The 20,862-nt window shown below is 39.3% G+C and overlaps 1 protein-coding gene across 1 annotated transcript; it reads right to left on the reverse strand.

Annotated features, from left to right (window-relative positions):
* Positions 1 to 11,133: 11,133 nt before the first annotated feature.
* On the reverse strand, positions 11,134 to 11,583 carry LOC133994978 (uncharacterized). The gene has a single exon (XM_062434217.1). It carries the CDS (start codon positions 11,581 to 11,583, stop codon positions 11,134 to 11,136), a length of 450 nt encoding a protein of 149 aa, XP_062290201.1.
* Positions 11,584 to 20,862: the final 9,279 nt, after the last annotated feature.

Below are 20,862 nucleotides of genomic sequence, written 5' to 3' on the forward strand. Positions count from 1 at the left end.
CAGGAACCATTTAAGATGCTATATATGACAATAGTGTAGGTATGGGCCAGTCCTATGTTAAAAGAGGTTGGGTTAAGTGGTGCAAGCCAATGGCATGGAAGCATCAATCACACGATCAAACACAGCAAAACACAACATATGACCTTAGTTTTAAACCTTTAAAAAACAGCAGTATTACATTTTTTTTAAATTAATGACATCACTTTTTCACATGGAACCACCCTCATCATACCACCTAAAGCTATTCTGATACTGAGAGGAAAACAAACAAACAAACAAAGGTCCACAGTACAGAAATGTTGCATATTATCTAGTCAAACATGACAAAACTATAGGGTGTAATGCTTGTGTAGTATTTGGTAATTCACTTCCATTTTCTCTTTCTGGGGAACAATGTTGTTGATGCAAAGTAATGACATCAGTGAAGAAGAGTATCCTCAGTTCTCTAACAGTCTACATCACTGACTTTATCTTCATGAGTTGATTGACGACCATCATTAGCGCTGGATAGGATCACGTTCCCCTCGTCACTGCTCTGATTCAATTCAATTCAATTTCCTTTATATAGCACCAAATCACAACAAAAGTTATCTCAAGGAACTTTTATTTTCAAAAAGATTTTGATTTCGAAATTTTGATGAAAATGTTCCACTACAAAAATGGAACACACAACATGTTACATTTATTAAAAATGCTGCTGATTCCATATACAGTATATACAGCAGTGCCCCAACACTTCAACACATTCTCTTATTTAATTGTAAGGCTTTTTGCAGGATTCTAATCCTGTGATGAGTCCTGAATGAAAGTTTACTTAGACTTGACTGATGATTTGATGATTAATGTGATTTGTTGTCTTTTCCCCTGCATGCCAAAGAGGATACTGTCATTTCCACTACAACATATCATGGCACCATTTAATAATTTATTAACACTTTTTATTTTGTTTTGCTTATTAAATTGTAGCACGATCATACTTTCACAGTAAAGTACAATTTATGTATGGAGACCCAAAGTGTTGTACGCATAACATAATGTATAAACAAATGAATGGTCACATTATATATGATTATAAAAGATGATTCCATCCTGCTTCTTTTCACTATTATATAGTGTAATGCTGCTATTTTTTAAATTTAAATTCACATTTTTCCCAACAACTGTTTTATTTCCTAATAGCACTTTCATTACAAAGTGTTTATGTGTTAATCACAACCATCACAGGAGAGACAGTTTTTAGTGGCTGTCTGCTCCAGCATGATATAATCACATTGCTGGCTCTGCTTTGTTATTCTTGATGAACCTTCAAGCATTACATTAAACCACCGTAGACAAAACATCTTTATATTACATGTGTACCAGAGCAGCTATTACATATATCTTGTGATGAGATTGTTTTATTAAATGCTGTTTGCAAGGTCAAGATTCAACTTTCAATCTCAAAAGTCAGACCCAAACCAACAATGAATTGATCTATGAACAAGTACTGTGATCCACTTTACTAAGTTACTAATCACCATGGACACACGCACACTGTAGTGTATTTTGACTCAGTCCCACACAGAGAAATACACACTAGAGCACCAAATGTGGACTAACGTATGCTACGGACTACAGTGAAACTACTGAACCTTTTAAAAAAATGGAATCAGTGTATTCAAGTCATTTTTAAAGATGTATGTTTTTAATATAATAAACCAATGGGTTTGGAGATGAAAGCAACCTACAGAACAGGGAAGTCAGGAAGTACTGTACTGAGAGCCAAACATACTGTATTGTTGGGTCTATTTGTGGGATTTGTTGACAGTATTAAAAACATGGATTAACACAGGCCTCATGCTTTTATCGTAATCTTTATTGATTACTGTAATGTAACTTTTTACTGGCCTCCTGAAAAGAAAAGAAAAACACTGAGAGACTTCAGCTCATTGAAAACTCTGCAGCTCGGTTATTAACCAGAACCAAGAGGAGAGAACATATTAGTCCAGTTTGAGCTGCTCTGTACTGGCTTCCTGTAAGTTTCAGAATTGATTTTAAAGTTCTCATCCTTGCATACAAATCTATCAATGAGCTAGGACCAAGCTACATGGTGAACTCCTTTATTAACTATTTACCTTCAAGAACACTGTGATCACCTGCTTCTTGTTTTTTTGGATGTTCAAAAAATCAGGTATGCAGCTTTTATTACTTACAACCCAAAGCTATGGAACACACTACCTTTAGATATCAGGGAGGCAGCTCACAAAATATTTTTAAAAGAAAGCAAAAAAACGTATTTGTTCAGTTTATCCTTTAACTAACTTTTCTATCAGTCATCTTCACACTGAGGCACTACTGAACTTCTTTTTAAATGTTGTATTTTACTTGATTTTATATTTTCTATTTATCCTATGTTTCAGCTACTTTTACTATATTCTATTTTTACCATTTTAAAATTATTCCCATCTTATATTACATAGCTTTTCCCCCCATTGCTTTATGCTCCTATTTAGGCCCTTTTAATGTGAAGCACTTGGTGTATGTAATTTATTTTTTCGTAAAGCACTTTGATCTACATTTCTTGTATGAAAGGTGCTATACAAATAAACGTATTATTATATGATTGTTGTCGTCGTCGTCTTGTAAAAGACACTAGCCTTTGGTTATACTTAAACTCCATGTGGTACATCTTTTCTGAATCTTCCTGACATTGTCTAAAAAATTGTGCCAAATAAAAAACAGCAAGAGAGAACAATGTACTGATTTGGAAATAGTTTATTCAGTGTTGCTCTGTTACACAAAATGAATCATATGTTTATATAAATGTACTTCTTTCCAAGCAGACACAGAAACCACATTATAGCACACTCACACAGTACTAGAGCTATGGCTCTGCGTCTGTACACAGGCTGAGCTACTGATGAGAACATTACAACTCTACATCAGCACTGGAGATTTTCCTTTTTTCCCCCAACAGTGCCTTGGTCATTGTTACAAACTGGAAGCATGGTTCGTGGAGGTTACGGTATGAGCCGATCATCAGCAGTGTTTCAGTAAAACAGAACCACCAATAATGCAGTTGCACCACCATGAAAGGGTACTGAGGGAGATTCAATTCTGAACAGTTGGAAGAAAAATGATATGTGAGCTAATTAAGATACTTTGATTTCATGCTAGCTCCTTAAATAAGATTTTGTTCCATTATACTCTCATTTGATTAGAAAACCTACCACTGGAATATCAGCAATGTGATTATCATGTATTATTAATCTTTGTATTGATACACGAAATTGCCCCTGCCTCTAGCATTTGTAAGTACTTTATCACAGAACATACAGATAGTTGACAGTGTGTTTGGTTCCACTCATGAACCTGGCTGTGCAGTAAGCAGAAAGCATTCTGGGAAAAGGATTTTAGCTGCTAATTAAATATGTAAGCAGTGCTAACATAGTCTACTTATACTGGGCTGCATTCATGTCAAATGTGCTCTATGTGCAGATAAGTAGGGGGGACCGGGGCTTGTTGTCACACGGGTAAGTTGTCACATTGCAATTATCTTCTCCACCAGAGCACGCAACTAAAATGAGGAATACTAGTTTTCTTCTTTTACATGGTCGGGTGTCATGTCCTGTCTGAGAAGAGAATAGCACATTGTGAGCTGAGATGAGCACCAATTAATCATTTTTCACAACCCAAAGTAAAAAATATCAACTTGATATATTTCAAAATAAACTTCTTTCAGGTAAAAATCCTAACAGTGATAAATGTGGACTCTTTAGAGGAGAGATTTAGGCATCCTGTCATACCTCAATCATTGTTTTCAACTTTAAACTAGAGCTAGCTTTAGCAAACATGGTAGCTTGGAGCAACATGTCTCAGTCATGTTGGGGTTAGTTGTCACATGTGACTTAGTGAGGAAATTTGTTTGTCAGGTTTTGTTTGAGTTTTTATGAATGGATCTTCCAGTTGTTGTTGGAACTATGGACACATTTCAGGACTGGTTTATGTTTCATAATGTTTGTAGTTCAATTCAATCTGGAAGTTTGAGTTTAAGAAAGGTAAAACAGGCATTTGAGGCTGAGAGCCATAGTCAATGGCCATGTTCAATGACTTTTTCAAACTCAATGATAAACATTGTCTGTGCCTGACTTCAATGTTCACTTTCAAGTAAAAAAAAGAACAATCATTTTGTCCTTGTTTTATTAGTTGCAAAATCCAGTGTGACATCTTACCCCGTATAGTGAGACAACTTACCCAATGGTGGTGCAACATGTCACATGTTCACACTCTCCATTTGATTGCCTATAACTCTGCACTGACACAAGATATGAAAATGACATGAATACAAAATATATACCTGAGACTTTGGTCTTTCATCTGGTACACTTTAAAAAGTAATTTGATGTATTGATTCCAAGAAATATATAAGAGTGTAAAACGTGTGACAACAAGCCCCGGTCTCCCTACATAGAAATATTCATATGAATGCAGTTTTGATCACATCTCTAATGCAAGAGGGACATGATTGTTAACTAGTATCTTCTCATAGTTTCTAAAGGTAGCTGTCATTTATTTGGGGAATATTCACAAACAGTTAACTATGAAGACAGAGGTAGATCTTTTTTTCCTGTCTGATCTCAAAATGATTGACAGATCACAAGTCATACACATTTCCCAGTTTTAAAGTTTATTACCATATCCATGCTCAAACCTCTACCAAACTGTCTTTTTTTCATTCTTCATACTACTTCCACTAATTGTTGTGTGCACCACCAAGTGTGACACCATGAATGCCCACAAATTCCTATTAGTGAGACTCATCGAGTCAAGACTACAGAGACATGCTACAAACACTCTTAAGAGAGATCAGTGAGGCAGTGGGTGATGACAGGCTTTTCATCCTGCCTTCAAGTGTGGACATTCAGAACACTTGGTCAGCAAACACTTTGTATGCACTAGTTGGTTTCAGGCATATTTAACCTTTACTAGCCTACAGCCATGCTAGCAGCAACACAAGGCTGTACGTTGGCACAGCGGTGTTTTGAGCTAAATGCTAACGCTCACAATAATGATAATAAAATGCTGAGGTAATGTTTATAATGGTCACTTTCTTAGTTTAGTGTGATAACATGCTAACATTTGCTAATCAGCACTAAATGCAAAGTGGCTGAGGCTGATGGGAACATCATTAGTTTTGCAGGTTATGAACCAAAATTAAATTTAAAATGTAACATTTCAGCTGATGATAGCGCTAGATGAAGTTTAACCAAGGGGAGTTTGAATACATTGTTTGAGAATTATGAATGTCTGTACAAACTTTTTGTCAATCCATCTAGTAGATGTGGACATGATTCACTGGATAAGTGAAAACATTGGCCTGCTGGTGTTTCTAGATAAGAAATTCAGGGATCACCCTGCACCAAAATGGACCCAAACAGTGGACCAACCAACCAACAAGGCGTCTGACATTTCCATTACAGCTACACAGATAAAAATCCAAATGTCAAAAAAGAAATTCAATTAAATACAAGTGAAAATCATTGTTGTCATTCTCACAAACATTGTAACAGTCACAGTAATGAAAGCTGTTGACATGAATGCAGGACCACAACTTGATTGGAAGCATGGTGCCTACTAGCCTCTGTACAAGCAAGCTGTTAAAGATTCTACATGATTGTGCTACTTCAAAAGACTAGTCCATTACATTTAAAAAGCAAGTCCAATGGTCTTGAAAACGATGAAATTATTAATTAAGATTCTTAACATCGCTATCAGCAAAATCAACAGTAAACTGTAAGCAGTGCATTGTTCCAAACCCTAACCAGCAAGCTAGAAATGACCCTGTTTAAAAGGCGTTCCAACTAGTTAAATTGTTTGGGGGTTTTTCTAAGATGCCATCTTATGTCTTTTCTTATCTGTTGAAAGATTTTGTCCTAACTGTGTGCTTTGGATTGCTAAGAGACCCAGAGGTGCAACTAATTTAGTAAACGCAGAAATCAACTTCAGTATGTGTTCAATTCTGTTATAATCTCATTCATTTATACAGTATGATTATCACACTTTACCACAGCACCTCTCTGGTAAATGCAGATACAAGTTAAAAAGACAAACTTGTTCCCAAACCAGTCAGAGGGCCTGATCTTCATATTTCACTTATAAATAATTAAATCACACATGCTGCACTGGACACATGGAAAGGGGAGTTTCTCCAGACAACTATAGTAAACGGTGTCTTCCAAAGTGGGAGAAAATGAGGCAAAAATCTGCCAAACTAAATAAATAAATATGACAATAAATTCAAACTCAGGCAAGTAACAAGTAAGTTCTGTATGTATGATATCCAGCTAGTGGTATCTGCCTTGAGTTGATTAGTTCAGTGGTTAGAGGGCTGAGGGGGGAAGCTGAAAAGTTCACATTTATTAGCAGCAACTATCTTAAATGTGGGGAACAAAGTGAACAGATATTAATCTTTGGCAGGGGGACTCACAATGGACAGGTCATTCAAACAATGATTTATAACATTGGCATTGCTTGTGATCTACTTGCTTTTAACTGTGCACCTGTGTTACATGGCTACCCTGCATATGCTGCGCTGTGTTGGTGCTTTGGTTGTGCATTTTCTACATTTTCTATGTAGAGAGGTATAACATGAAGAACTACAGATCATTAATGTTTTACATAACAAAAGATTTATACCTGTAGGCACATGACCGATGAGGGCAGTATATCAGGATATAATGAAATGCTGCATACTAATTGCTCCCGTTGCTGCGCCAACGGTGTATGAATGTGAGTGAATGGTTAACTTCCTCCTGATGTGCAGGTTGGCACCCTGCGTGGTAGTTCCTGCCATCAGTGTATGAATATGGGTAAATGAAATGTAGTGTAAAGCGCTTTGAGTGGTCGTAAAGACTAGAAAGGCGCTATGTAAGTACAGTCCATTTTTTTTACCCATTCACACACATTCTTACTGATGACAGGGCTACCACACAGGATGCCAACCTGCTCATCAGGAGGAGACTAACCATTCATACACCAACCAAAAACATCTGTGTTTAGACCATTGTTGGCAAGGGAGCAATTTGGGGTTAAGTGTCTTGCCCAAGGACACATGGACATGTGGACGGGAGGAGCCGGGAATCAAACTGCAAATCTTCCAATTGGTGGATGACCGTTCTACCTCCTGAGACACAGCCACCAGAGGGTACTCTGGTGCATGACTATGATCCTGACCTGCCTCTTAGTGAACACACAGTAGGCAGGCAGTTATGTCAAAGCTTGTCCACCCATACACATTGGTAAAAAGCAAGTATTTGACAAACTTTAAAATACTACTTGACCTCACACAGGTCTCATTTGGCTCTATTTGGGAAAGAAGCCTAGCAAGTGATTTTGATAACGGCCATCAATAATAAAATGTTTCATATGATTTCATTAAAAATGTACTTTATACTCATTTTAGGCAGAAAAAGATTAATCAGCATGTGCTCAATTGTGACAAATAAATAATATGTGAGGTGAAAGCAGCTTTCTCTTCGATGTCAGCCACATACACTCATTATTATTCTACCAGTCAACCCCCCCATTATGATGAGTTAAGTGAAGACAATCCCTCCAGACGACAACAAGTTTCCCAAACAAGCCAAACACACTCCGTCAAACAAACCTCTGTCTGTCAGGGGGCAAATTGACAACAAATAAGGAAAATAACAACAGAAAATCTCAGTCTGGAAGCAGGTAAAACAACGGGCAGGAGTCCCAGTTTGAATTAATATCACAGAAAATGGGGAGGAATCGACAAAAGAGGCTCTGTGTGTCCACCGACTCTGTGCCAGAAAGGCTCCCTGCCCCGTCACCATGCAGGCTGACCCGCAGTGGTAACTCAGAATTTTTTCATGTCTGTGACATATTCGACAAATATAGACATTGAAACTAGGTGTAATGTTGCTGGTATGATGTCAATGTGACTATCAACACATCATTTTCACTGTCTATTTTTGCTTCAAACCACACACATCACAAAAATAGGTGTATGGAATGAGAAAATAGGTGAGACCTCAAATCTGTGGTACACAACTGTACACAAACTGGTGACAAAATCCCTACTAATTCATTTTCTATGGGAAGTGACTAATTCACTGCACAAAGAATGCTGGGATACCTGTCAATGCAGACAAAGCTCGTGGTGTGATGAAAGGGCAGGATATATTCCAAAATTCAAAGAGTGCTCATATCAGGACAGATGCAACGTCAATGATTTTAGGAACAGGTGTGTGTGTGTACCTGCTCTGTAACTGGCGGGGCAGGGTGGACATGAGTTTACATGAATTTGTTGGCAGCACTGTGAGACACTATGTGGCATTGAAATGAAAAGTAGGTTCCATGACACACACACAGTGGTCACACAAGCTGTGTTTCCTGACCAAACGCTATCAGAAAAGGCCTGTAAACTAACATGAAAGTAAAAACTGCGCAGCTTGGTTCAAGGTTCTTCTCATTAAAGCCGATAAACTATAACATAATGAAGGCAGAAATGCTTGTGCATGGCTAATGAACCATCATTTTGAACCATTTTCACATATGAACTCCTGACAATGTCCAGAGAGTCATGTTTGGACTTCTGGAGTTGCCCTTTTACACATGTAGTGTTCACAGCAATAGCAGCAACAGGAGACTGTCCATATCAGACGCATTCACACCTACTGGAAATACTCCGTTTGGTTTAGGCGAGGGGTGCAGAAGGCAGGACATGACACAAAAGTACACTGCGGTTGTAATTCAGCATTTTTAAGCTTTTCATCAGAAATAAAACCACTTTTGTTTCATGAGAAATCACAGGAAGTCTTCGCTCCCATTACCACTAGCTTCACAGCACAGCATTCATGCCCAGTCAAAACAATGCAGCTTAGCTGGTCTGCTGCGTTTATCCAGCACCAGCTGCAGGTGTAAAATAGCATCTGTGGATGAGAGAGAAGTGATGCTTGTTCAGCAAATTGTTAATAAATTCTTTGTACCGTCTCCCTTACTCTTGTATTTTGTAGTGCTTATGGCAGCGAACAGTTGTAGCTCCCTTGCTTGTTGTGTATTCTCTGGACAATTCACTGCTGTATTCACACATGGGTTCAATTTATGATATTACACAGACTTTGTACGAGGGGAGCTGGCAGGGTGAAGTCTGTTTAATCCGTCTTTAATAGTGTGATCCGACTGATTCTGACATTTTCAAGTCCAGAAAATATCAGGGTTATAGTGCATGTGTGAAAGAAGCTCATTAATGCTAATACCCTGTTAGAGTAAAACCCTGTTCTCTTTCCCATTGAATGATTACATTACAAAACTATGTGTTAAAACATTTCTTCAGTGTTCTCTAAGGAACATCTTAGTACCAAAATGGAATAGAACAATTGCAACTTCAAGTCACTGCTGTTCAGTTTTAACTATGATATTCTGTTTTATGTTTCTTAACCAAAGAAGGAAAAACATCTAAAACTCTCATGTTTTTAAGCTTGAATATTGAATTTTATTTCTACACTGTACAGAATGACGCTAGGCTAAGTCAAATGACTACCCTGTATGAGCGAGGTATCTCAAGCTCATCTTTGACATGCACTATCTCTTTTTGGTCTCTGTGAACCTCCAATTGCTAACAGTGTAAACAGTTCACAGTTTGACAAAGGTGTGGCAGGGACGGTTTGGTGTGTCACTGTGAAAATTAAGGTCTATCCACATTTAAGGAAATATGTGTGTATCTCCAGTAAACATTAATAGTAGACATACATACTGTATAATTCTAAGCATTGTCAAAGCAGCCACCAAAACATCCCCATTTCAAGTGAAGATGTCCATTTTCAAATTTGTGCCTGTCTCTACGACATTTCTTAGTCTTTTTAAGTGTCAGCCTGGCCAGTCACATTCACACATTGGGTCAATCCCATGGCGGGTATCAAACTCTTCTTTGGTAGCAACCAACATGTGTCTGTAACACAGACAACTAAAGAAACTGTAAAGTACTGAAATCTGACATTGAATGTCTGGTCTGGATATATAATCTATACACATTCTTTGATCAGTAAGATCAGCTCTGCTTTAAATTATAATTTTGACAATTTTAGTTTTAGTTCTTGTACAGCTACTTGTGTTTTTACAATACTTTGGCGTCTTACCTTACGTTAAAGAAGGGGCTTTTGTACAATTTTTTTTTCTCAAAATAAAATATTGAAAATATAAATAATATATATATTATATAATATATATAATAATATAAAATAGCAAAACTCATGTATTGTACTGGGATTTGTGTTGAAAATGTTGAAGTGATACCCAGTCCTAGTCATCTCTATGCGAAAATACAGTACAGTAACACACACACATATAATCCTAAAGGTGTGTTCAGACTGAAGAAAGAAGCAGATTTGTCACCATGTTCGCATAAAAAGTCACAACACGAGAGAAATTCACTAAAGTGTAAAGTAAACTTTTGTTTGTGCAAATTGAAAACTTTTGTGTTAATGATATGTTTTTATGACTCCAATGTAATAAAAAAAGAAAAAAAAGAAAGGAAACAAAAATGAAAATACCAGAAAGAAGCAGCGTTCTCGGTTAGTTAAGTACATGAGCTACCAAGCAATGTACAAACCATAGATGTACAATGCTAGCTAGCTACAGTTAGCATCTGCACAGTTGGTAAATCGTGGTACAAAATTTGTGTGAATCACACATGGTGACATTTCACTTTAGATTCAGTCTGAACATACAATAAGAATAATTAAACAACCACCAAATCATCTTTTATAACCATTTGTGCAAGTCATGAAAACTGTTATTCTTTTTTTAAAATATCAACCTAGTAGGCAACAGTCGCAGTCAGCCTAGCCAGTGTGAAGTCCCAGTTCACACAGTTTGACCCACACAGAGCTCTATATGAATTAAATACACCCATATGCTCATTTTGAGCTAGTTGTTGTTCATATAGCCTGCACATGTGAGATTCAAACAGCTGTGTGTGAACACACCGACAAGGCAGCGTGAAATGGACTGGTTTTATGTCTCCCGGTGCCTTCATTGGCTCAAGGCAAACAAAGTAACAGTACAATGTAACTGGGCATGTGTGAACACACACCAGTGTGCTTGGGTTTGTGTATTTTGTGTTGATCCCTAGGCCAGAGTATAGTCGAACTGGCCCTTCTCCAGACCATCCAGGCCATCAGCCCAGGTGGAGGTAGGCATACTCCGGTAGGGGTCCAGCAGGATACGGAAGCATCGCACGATGAGGATTAGGAGGAAAACAAAGAGAAATATGACCAAGGCAAAAGTGGTCTTCTGCTCCAGGGACATGGCAGCGATAGCTGAATCCGAAGAGGACGAGGAGGAAGAAGAGGAGGACGAGGAGAGGGCGATAAAGTGTCCCCCGGCGGAGTACAGCAGAGAGGAGAGAGCAGAGGTGAAGGGCTCTCCTTCCATCATCTGGGAAGAAAAGTGTGTGACGGGGGCAGGACAGTGGCACTGCAGCTCCCACAGGGGGCGCTCTGGCATCCTCTTCACACCAGACTGGCCCAGCCTCTTTAGATGGACCTCATTGTCTATAAATATGGAAGACAAAAGCATAACTGTTATCATATTGCTGCCACAAAATTCTTAAAGGATCATTTCTCCCAAAATTCTATCTGGTATCTATCTGTGTGGATACTTTTGGTTTCATTTGTTCAGGTTTGTTATTGAAAAATTACATTTAAAATAATTAATTAAACTGAAAAAATGTTTAATTTACATCCTCAAATCATTCCATTCACATCAGTTGTATTAAAGGCAGAAATCTCAGAGACATCTAAAAACCTGGACAAAGAAAGACCAAAACTATCTGCATGGAATGATTTCACTAGACATAAGTAGTTTGTCACTTGTTCAAAGTTGGTTGACGTTGTTTCCCAAGCCGCTCAAAGTTGGCTGGGATGCAGCTAACCAATAATCTGGATGCCAACCAATCAGAACAGAGGGGGGGGGTCCTCAGGAGGGGTAAGATTTGGGAGATCTGAGTGTTGAAATAAAATTACAAGCAAAGCCTTTTTCAGTTTGGATTCTAGAAAAATAATCACTGCATTCAACCCTAACCCTAACCCTTCTGGTACAGGTACCAGTTCAAGTGTACCTGTTACCAGAACACTTTAGGCCAAAGATCGATAATCAACTTTGTAGTTGATGTCTTGGACATTTGGGTAAAGAGAAGGGCAGAGCTATCATTTGGTCACCACCTAGTGGTGTGTTGGATCTGGATCAGCTGGTGAGGGAGGTTGCCAAACACACCTGGGAGAAACTAAACTAACTAGTGCTGAGGGTGGACTGGGAATATCTGGTTGAAGCGCCTGTCTGTGAGGTCTTCAACAACAGGATGGGGACATGGAATACAAGTGGAAACAGCTGCTCAGAGTTATGGCTGGAAACTCATCAGTGCCTGTCAAAGTGGCAACCCAAGAACTCACTAGTGGCGCTTTTCCCCTATACAGTTCTAGCACTACTGGGCTCGACTCGGCATGGTTCCAGGAATGACCTTTAAAAAAGTACCTACTCAACGTGGGCGGGGTTGTCATAGCACGGCTCTGCGAAACTGCTGTGACTTCGTTTTATACGCGACACAAAGCACATAAACAATGGAGGACATGGAGGCAGTGGTGTACTTGCTGCTGTATGAGGCTTTTTATCACACACAAAGCAAGAAAATTGAGCCGTATGACTGTAACTATGGTTGTAACGCTGCTGCCGGTATTTAAAAATGCCGGGTTTGATTCTTGTGTAGGACGGCTCATGACTCTTCCAGCGACAACTCTTCGGACCAATCAGTGGCCGGCAGTCTGTTGACGTCACATTTAGTATCGGCTTGGCTCGCTTGGAACCTCACCAGAGCAGGTACTAAAAAAGAACCAGGTACCAGGTACTATCCCTAGTGGAAATGCAAATAAAACCGAGTCGAGTCGAGCCGAGTCGAGTCAAGTCGTGCTGGAACTGTGTAGTGGAAAAGCGCCATAGTAGGCCATCAAGTTGAAGGAGGCGGCCTTTCAGGTCTGGCTGGTCTAGGGGTCTCCCGAAGCAGCACATAGGTGACAAAGGGCCAAAAGTGTGGCAGCTAAGGTTGTTGCTAAAGCAAAAACCCAGCTGTGGGAGGAGTTCGGAGAGGCCATGGAGAAGGACTTGCAGGTCACCCTAATAGTCCTGGTGCTTCCTCCACAGGTTCCACTTCACTTAGCTGCCCAACTTCTTCCCACTTTAAGCTCAATAACAAACCAGGAATCGGTCCTCCGACTGGGAGGCTAGTAGATGCTAGGTGGGCATGCTTCCCTTTGGCAATGCTGCAGCTAATACTCTGCTAGACTCACAGCTGGCCCCAGCTCTCTGTGTGGAATCTCCAACTGGAGCACTGAGCGTGTGTTTGACTGTAGAGACAGGAAACACCTCAGCTGACAGGATGTACCACTCTGCTTGAGAAAAATGTAATCTTATTATTTTGGTTTACAATGGAGGTTGGGAACCAGTGTCTTAGGTATGTTACCGCCACCTTAATCCTGTTTATCTAATAAACTCAAAGAAATATCTATTGCTAGAACCACTTGGCTGGTCAATGGTCATGAACTCAAGTCTCCCTAAGTTTTTCCCTCATATATTGTCCTTCTTGATCATGATTAGTACAATCTGACGATGCTTACGTTATGGTCACCTCAGCCAGGAAAAAAAAAAAAAGTGCATATATGAGTATTGCCATCGACAATCTGCCATAATTAGTTGGAAAAATATCAGCATATCGGATATTAGCGAACATTATAAATATATTTTTTAAAAATCCAATATTGTACTTAACCCAAATACATTTCTGCTAACCTAACCCTATCCCTAACCCACTGCCACGTAGCAAACCCTCTATCACTGGTATACTGTATAGAGAGGGGGAGGGATGGGGGTTAACAGCTCATCTTTCCTGAGGGCACCTTAGCAGATGTAATTAAGGTTGGATCATTGTGTGAAATGACACCTTGAAATGGCGGTAGGATTTAATCAACTGAAAGTGAAAGCTTCTTCCACACAGTAGAAAAGCAGCAGGAGATGACAGATAAGGGTAAGAAACACCCATTCATCTACAGCTCAGAATAGACTGCTTACCTTTGCTAAAAAAAAAAATTGTAATCTTTATTCCTATCTATTTATGTCTACTAGTTAGAGAATGAGTATTGATTGTTTCACTTAGTCATTCTGGTCACGGCACATCAAAGACTACTTCTACTGTAATCTCATGAAACTTCCACCTCGTTCCACCTTCTAGCTATGCACACTGTTGCAAAAAGTGCAGTTTAGGAAATAAATGTATGACAATAGAGGCTTATGCTCATTATTTTTACTTCACATTATTTATGTGACAAAAGAGCTCAGAAAACACAAATGTGTGTGTTTTGTTCATTTAACTTTTATACTTTCTTCGTGGCATTACCTCTTTCTGTCCTGTTTATGCTTCAAACTTGTGCTTGCCCTCTGCAAGACCAATCAACCATGAATTATTCCCCTCAGGTACTACAATACACATTTCCCTATTGACACAAAATGTGTTCTTAAAAATATATTCACGCCAAGAAGCATTTTAAGAATAATATTATATTTAATTTAAATCTCAAAAAGGTTTTAGGTAATAATAAAGTATTTGAATAAACTTATATGTCCAGTATTCACTCTCCTGAGAACGCCTGAGAAAAATATCTGTCTCTTTAGTTGCTAAATGCTCCACTATGTTCACCAGTTAGTCACTTCCTCTGTCTGTATGAGAGTAAGGACTACAAACACTACTCCAAATAAATGCTAATGTTGCCCCATATCTGCTGGATAGAGAACTGTTTGCTTACAAGTTCACCATATCTACTTTATACAGTAATAATGCTGAGTTTACAGTTAGTTTCTGCTTGTAAACAACAGTCTAGTCTTTAACTACAATTATATGAGAATAATACTAAAATATATTGATATGTATGATAGATCCCTCGTCCCTGGCTCTCCCCTCTCTAGTCTCTCTTTAGCTTCATCCTAATGCAGAGGCTGCATCCCTCTAAGGACACGGCCCATAAAGGTGTGTCCTTCAGAGAACCTGGAGGCCATTCTGAACCTTCTTCTCCTCACATAAAAACCCCTGATTCACAGAAACTTATAGGTGCATTCGGATGTTACTTTTTCTGCAAGGTGCAGACATATATCCAATTTAATTACCAGGATGTTGCCTTGAAACAGCCCGAGATTAAGGTCTCTAAGAGGAAATACATTGAGCCTCGTGTAAGAACCAGTTAAACAAACACATTTGCTGAGTTTTCTCTAAACGTCACGATTGGACCAGACCTGTCATAGGCAGAATATGCTCATGATGCATATTCTGCCTTTCTCCACAGTTTTGATTGAAATATTATTGTGTCTTAATCTCAATTGATTCAGAGTTGAAATATGGCTCATAAATTAACTCAAATCAAAATAAAACAATAAGTCTTGTACCATTGTTATTCTAATATTATCTTTAGTGCATTATGGTTAAAAAATTTTGAGTTTTATTTTTTTTATTTTATAAGCATGAGCACCTTACAGTTCAGAAGAGGAACATCGTCTGTTATAACACCAGACAGTGTAACCTCAGCTATGGAGTGTACTCTGAAATCATATTTTCTTATCACAGTGCAGCTCTGTAATGTCATTGCACAGACAGCAGTAGTAATATTTCTCTACTGACACTGCTAAATCTGTTCTGTTTTCAAATGCTGATTTCTGACAGCTCCACACTTTAGAGTCCTTTTTGCTCTTAGGATGACATTTTCCTGAATTTAATAGATTGCTGGAGCAGAGCAGGTAGCCTTGTATATGAATTTGGGGGAGTTGATTATGCCAATGGTAAAATCTTATGAATATTACTTAGGAGACTCATACAAACACATTTAGGAGACTCATACAAACCAAAAATATGCATGAGGTTCTTTTGAGATGAGAAAAAAGCTATGCAGTTGCAGAAACGTTATATCTTACTCCGTTCAAATAGTTGTTTCCCAGGTCATATCATCATGCAGGACCTCAAAGTCCTGAAATATGATTTTTTTTTTTTTAAATGTATCAGGGCTCCATATCATCATCACTTAATAGACAGTTATGCGGTTTACTGGAAGAATGGGGGTCTGTGTTCATTTTTTCCAACAAGGCCCATATTAGATGACGCCGATGACAAAATACCTATTTTGTCATTTAGTCTGGAGGATTTGTTGAACTCATTGGGTACAACTCACACAAAGTAAATGTGACCATTAGTATGACCGCCTACCCCAGTAGCCACTCCTCACAAATACTTGTCTGTGTTTTACCAACAGAAGCATTCAATATGAAATGAATGACTGTAATGACACAGAATATGCAGCAAGAACAGAAAGTGTGACAAGGTGTTCTGGTACTGCAACAGCTGTGACGATGCATCTACTTTCTGTGTCAGATGGCTTGTGACCCTGGATAACCCCCCCCCCCCACACACACACACACACACAAAAACAAAAAACAAACAAACACTATATGTACTGGCTGTTTCAGACAGTATCTGAAAATGCTCCAGCAGTAATATGAATGTATACTCATAGTGATTGGATGTAGGTTTGATTCAGCGCAGCACAGAAAACGCAGCATCATGACAGAGCCCTGAGCTGAAGGAGGAACGAGAGGAGAGTCAAAGTGAAGTTGGCAGCAGAGATCAATCTGACAGGACGCCTTAACTCTGACATTCATGTGCAACTGTTCATTCACATATAATCAAAGTGAAACATGACAGTTAAGCTTTGCCAGCTAACCGGAGCTTCTGCATTGTAAAACGGGTCACACATCCACATCACTCAACAAGTGCAAATCCGATATCCGTTCTGACCACATGTAGTAGACTGGAGGCTGTCGCAGAGACCTCACACATACATTCAAACACCTGAATCCTGCACACATGCACACACATGCATCCTCCTTAGGAAACAGCACATTTAGGAGTACCTTTGTCTGTTTGCGGGGATGTCGGATCCATTTCCAGTGTTACAGAGAGGACCAGAGGGTCTGGCCCATTCTACCTGCACCTCTCCGCTTCACTGTCGACAGCATATGCGACAAAAGCGTGAAGAACTGCGAACAAGACTGAGAGGGTTCCACAGAAGAGGGTGTTCCTTGCGTGCAGAGCCCTGACAGAATGCCATGCCAGGGTGAGGGCTCTGCAGCCTCTCACAGCTGAGCTGAGGTGATTCCTAGCTCCGCTGGGAGGAAGGGGCGGATCAGCCCAGTCCACACTACAGCAGTTATCCCCCCCCCCCCCCCCCCCCCCCCCCCCCCCCCCCCCCCCCCCTCCCAATCATAGATACTGTAGTGTGCACGAGAGGTATATTTCAAGCAAACACTGAAGCAAAGACACACATCATGAAATAGTGAGCTCAGGAGAAGACAGGAGTGGTAGAGAGCACAAAACGTGCAGAAGACATGAGAACAATACACAATATAACATCTAAGTAATTAAAATAAAATCAATATAGACAAGTACAATAGAATTCATAGAAATAAATGAATATAGATAGATAGACTGTAACTAAAGATAGTTTTAGTTACAGTAATATTGTTGCATAAATTGCCTCAGATTTAAAGGCCCTGCACACCCACAGCTTTGACAATGTACCCAATCTTGTGTATAAAACAGTCCTCCATGCAAGTTCAACGAACAACAGGAAAGTCAAAGCGAACATCATTAACCTTTAATCTGTCCATTACTTTTTAGATGAATTTCAGAAAATGGTGAAATCGATTCATTTCTGCAGCTCTAATGTAATGCAGAAGTCAAATCAAGCAGTCTGCAGACACCCAGTCCAGGTTTAATGAGGCAAACACTGTAAATGTAAACACCTGTTGACCAAATGGCTGTGTTTAATGTGAGAAGGGTCGGTCAAACAGAGAATTCATGAAGTCATGAATTCGGAAATTCCCTGCAGCTCCAGAGAGCACTTCAGCATCTTCCAGCTCATTGTTTTGATTTTATGACTGCAGCTTTACTGTGATGGTTCAACTGGAAACTCACTGTACACTACCTGCCCAGCACCCAGCACCCAACAGCAGACAGACACAGTTAGAGCTGGTGGAGCATTTAGCAGATAAGTTGGTGGCAATCCAAACAGAGCTGAAAGGAGAATGAATATTACACAGAAACACGTCTCCAAATGAATAATAATGTTACTCTGTGACTGATGGATGTGAAACCAGGATTTGATTATCTAATAGAAGATGTGGACTGACAGTGACTGCATGCAAAGTGACATTTATGTTAGCTGTTATACTCCACCAACCGATCTCATCAAATGTCTGACATTTGATCATTGTCATAAATACTATTCAGAATGATTGCAATCTGATGGAACATTTTCACTTCAATTTCACTGTTGCATGTGTAAGGGGAGGAACATTCTCCAGATTGGATAAGAAACCTGTTCTTGTGCACAGAAACAACTTACACTGTGTCATCAGAGACCTTCATATTGATTTGGCATGCATCACACCCTCACAGCTCCAGTGTATGTAATTAATATGTTTTCCACCATCTGCATTCACAGGAGTGTAAATGGCCTTTCTAGTCTTTACAAACACTCAAAGCACTTTACATTACAACTCATTCACACACATTCATACACTGATGGCATAGCAACGGGAGCAATTTAGGGTTAGTGTCTTGCCCAAGGACACATCAACATGTGGACTGGAGGAGCCGGGAATCGAACCTCCAATCTTCCAAATGGAGGACGACCACTCTACCTCCTGAGCCACAGCTGTTTATTGAAGAGCTGTCAGTTTATACTTTAAATGGGTACTCCACCTATTTTACACATATCAGTTTACTAGTCCTGATTAGTACATCTCAGCATGTGAGGACAGCTGTAGAATGTCTTCTCTGTCAATTTTGAAAAAATGACTGAGTCAGAAGCAAAATCCATTTCTCATGCTTACAAGTTATTGACACAAGTGTTTAAGATACTATTCAATAAAGTGTGTGAGAGAGATGATCGTGTATGCACACAAAACTCATATCTTGGATTTATCTGGTATGAACAAGATCATTTTAATTTACGTGCACACAATTCACAAATTTACATTTTGGGACTTGGGGGACTCTATTGTGTCATGGTCACATGGTTGTCGTATTGATAATGTATTGAGGAAGATGTCTTACCTAAAATGAACGAAAGATGCTGATGGCAATATCCAGCACCCAAAGTAAACTCTAAGCCTTAGGCCAAGTGAAGCCAACAAAGAGATATACAACACTGCAGCAAATGTCAGGGGATTCTTCTGGAAGCTAATCAAAGTTAGAGACAGCAGAAGCATTTAATCCCTAGATTATAGTGTAGATACAGGAAGAATTTAAAGACAGTCCATTTCTGACACCGGAGAGAAAAAGCTGTAAAATATTCACTAACACAGATCATCAAACTATGTTAAGCTTTTTTTTTACAAATACAGAAAAACAGAATAATACAGTATAATTCAGCCTGCCAACAGCATCAGCAGTAAACTGGTATCCACTAGAAACATGTAGCTGAGGGGGATTCATTTTCTTCCACTGTCAGCACCAGCTGCAGTACACTACTGTGCAAAAGCTTTAGGCACTAAAAGTAAGATGATGAAGATGAAGTGAAAATGATTTAAAAAATAATGCCATGAATTTACTTATCAATTAACTTGATACAAAGTTGAGTTAACAGCAGAAACCTAAATGAAATCAGTATTTGATAAACAGCAGCAGTTCTCATCGGCACACCTGCACACAGTGTTTCAGGTACTCAGTAGATCTGTTGTTTCCACTTCTTCTTCTGTGGATTTCAGTGTGTCAGCTGCTTCTGACTCTTCATGTAATCCCAGTGTGACTCTATGATGTTGAGATCAGGGCTCTGTGTAGGCCAAAACATCAGCAGTTGATTCTTCTTGTTGATGAAGATAGTTCTTTATAACTCTGGCTGGATGTTTTGGGTCATTGTCATGCTGCAGAATAAATTGCCTCCCTGATGGTACTGCATCATGGTTAAGAACCTAAATATCAACTACACCCCAAATCACCCGCCAAGCCTACTTATACCCATCAACCCATCCTACCTTGTTTGTCTCAGATTCTCAACCCACCCTCCCTTTCCCTGTTCCTTCATCTATTCATCTTTCTACTTTATTCTAGGAGCTGTCCGGGGGGCTGGTAAGCAGCTTGGGTGAAAACATGCCTGAGACAAAACCCCACACTAAGTTTCTTCAGTACATCCTCCAAGATCAGCCCAACAGACAACATCGTCCTTCCATCTTTACCCACATGCATTCACCTGTCCTTAATACCTCCTGAATTTCCATTGAAAGTTCAAACACTTTGTTGCAGCGTGGTTCCTGCTAGTTAAAGGGGAAATAATGGTACACACTGACTTCCAAAAGATGACGTACTAGAATCAAGCAAGGGAAGATACCATCTAAAGTCTACCAGGTGTTTTCTTCCTATCACATTTCATTAAGCCTTGTTCTCAGCGGCAGGATTGAATCAGACTCATCTGACAGAGACAGAGAGACTAAATGAGCTCCTTTGGTTAGAAAGGATTTCTTTTTTTTCGGGCTACATGAATCATTGATGTGAAAATACTGCATCTCCTTCCTCTGCTTTAATTGAAAGCTCAGCAGATGAGAATTTTATTCATCAACTCCCAAACTTGTGCTGAAGCTGAACCATACTCATGCAGAATGTTAAAGGGATTCATGGGAGCCAGACAGCTCTTCATCTGGAACACTATAGACATAGTGAGATGGTTGAATTAAGGTATTGCCCTCAAAGACTGAATGATTATATAGCAT

Source organism: Scomber scombrus, chromosome 15 (genome assembly GCF_963691925.1).
Source record: "Scomber scombrus chromosome 15, fScoSco1.1, whole genome shotgun sequence".
Taxonomy (NCBI): Eukaryota; Metazoa; Chordata; class Actinopteri; order Scombriformes; family Scombridae; genus Scomber; species Scomber scombrus.

Excerpts from the sequence above, each read along its gene's own strand:
- LOC133994978 (XM_062434217.1), bottom strand. The coding sequence starts at position 11,583 with ATGCTTTTGTCTTCCATATTTATAGACAATGAGGTCCATCTAAAGAGG.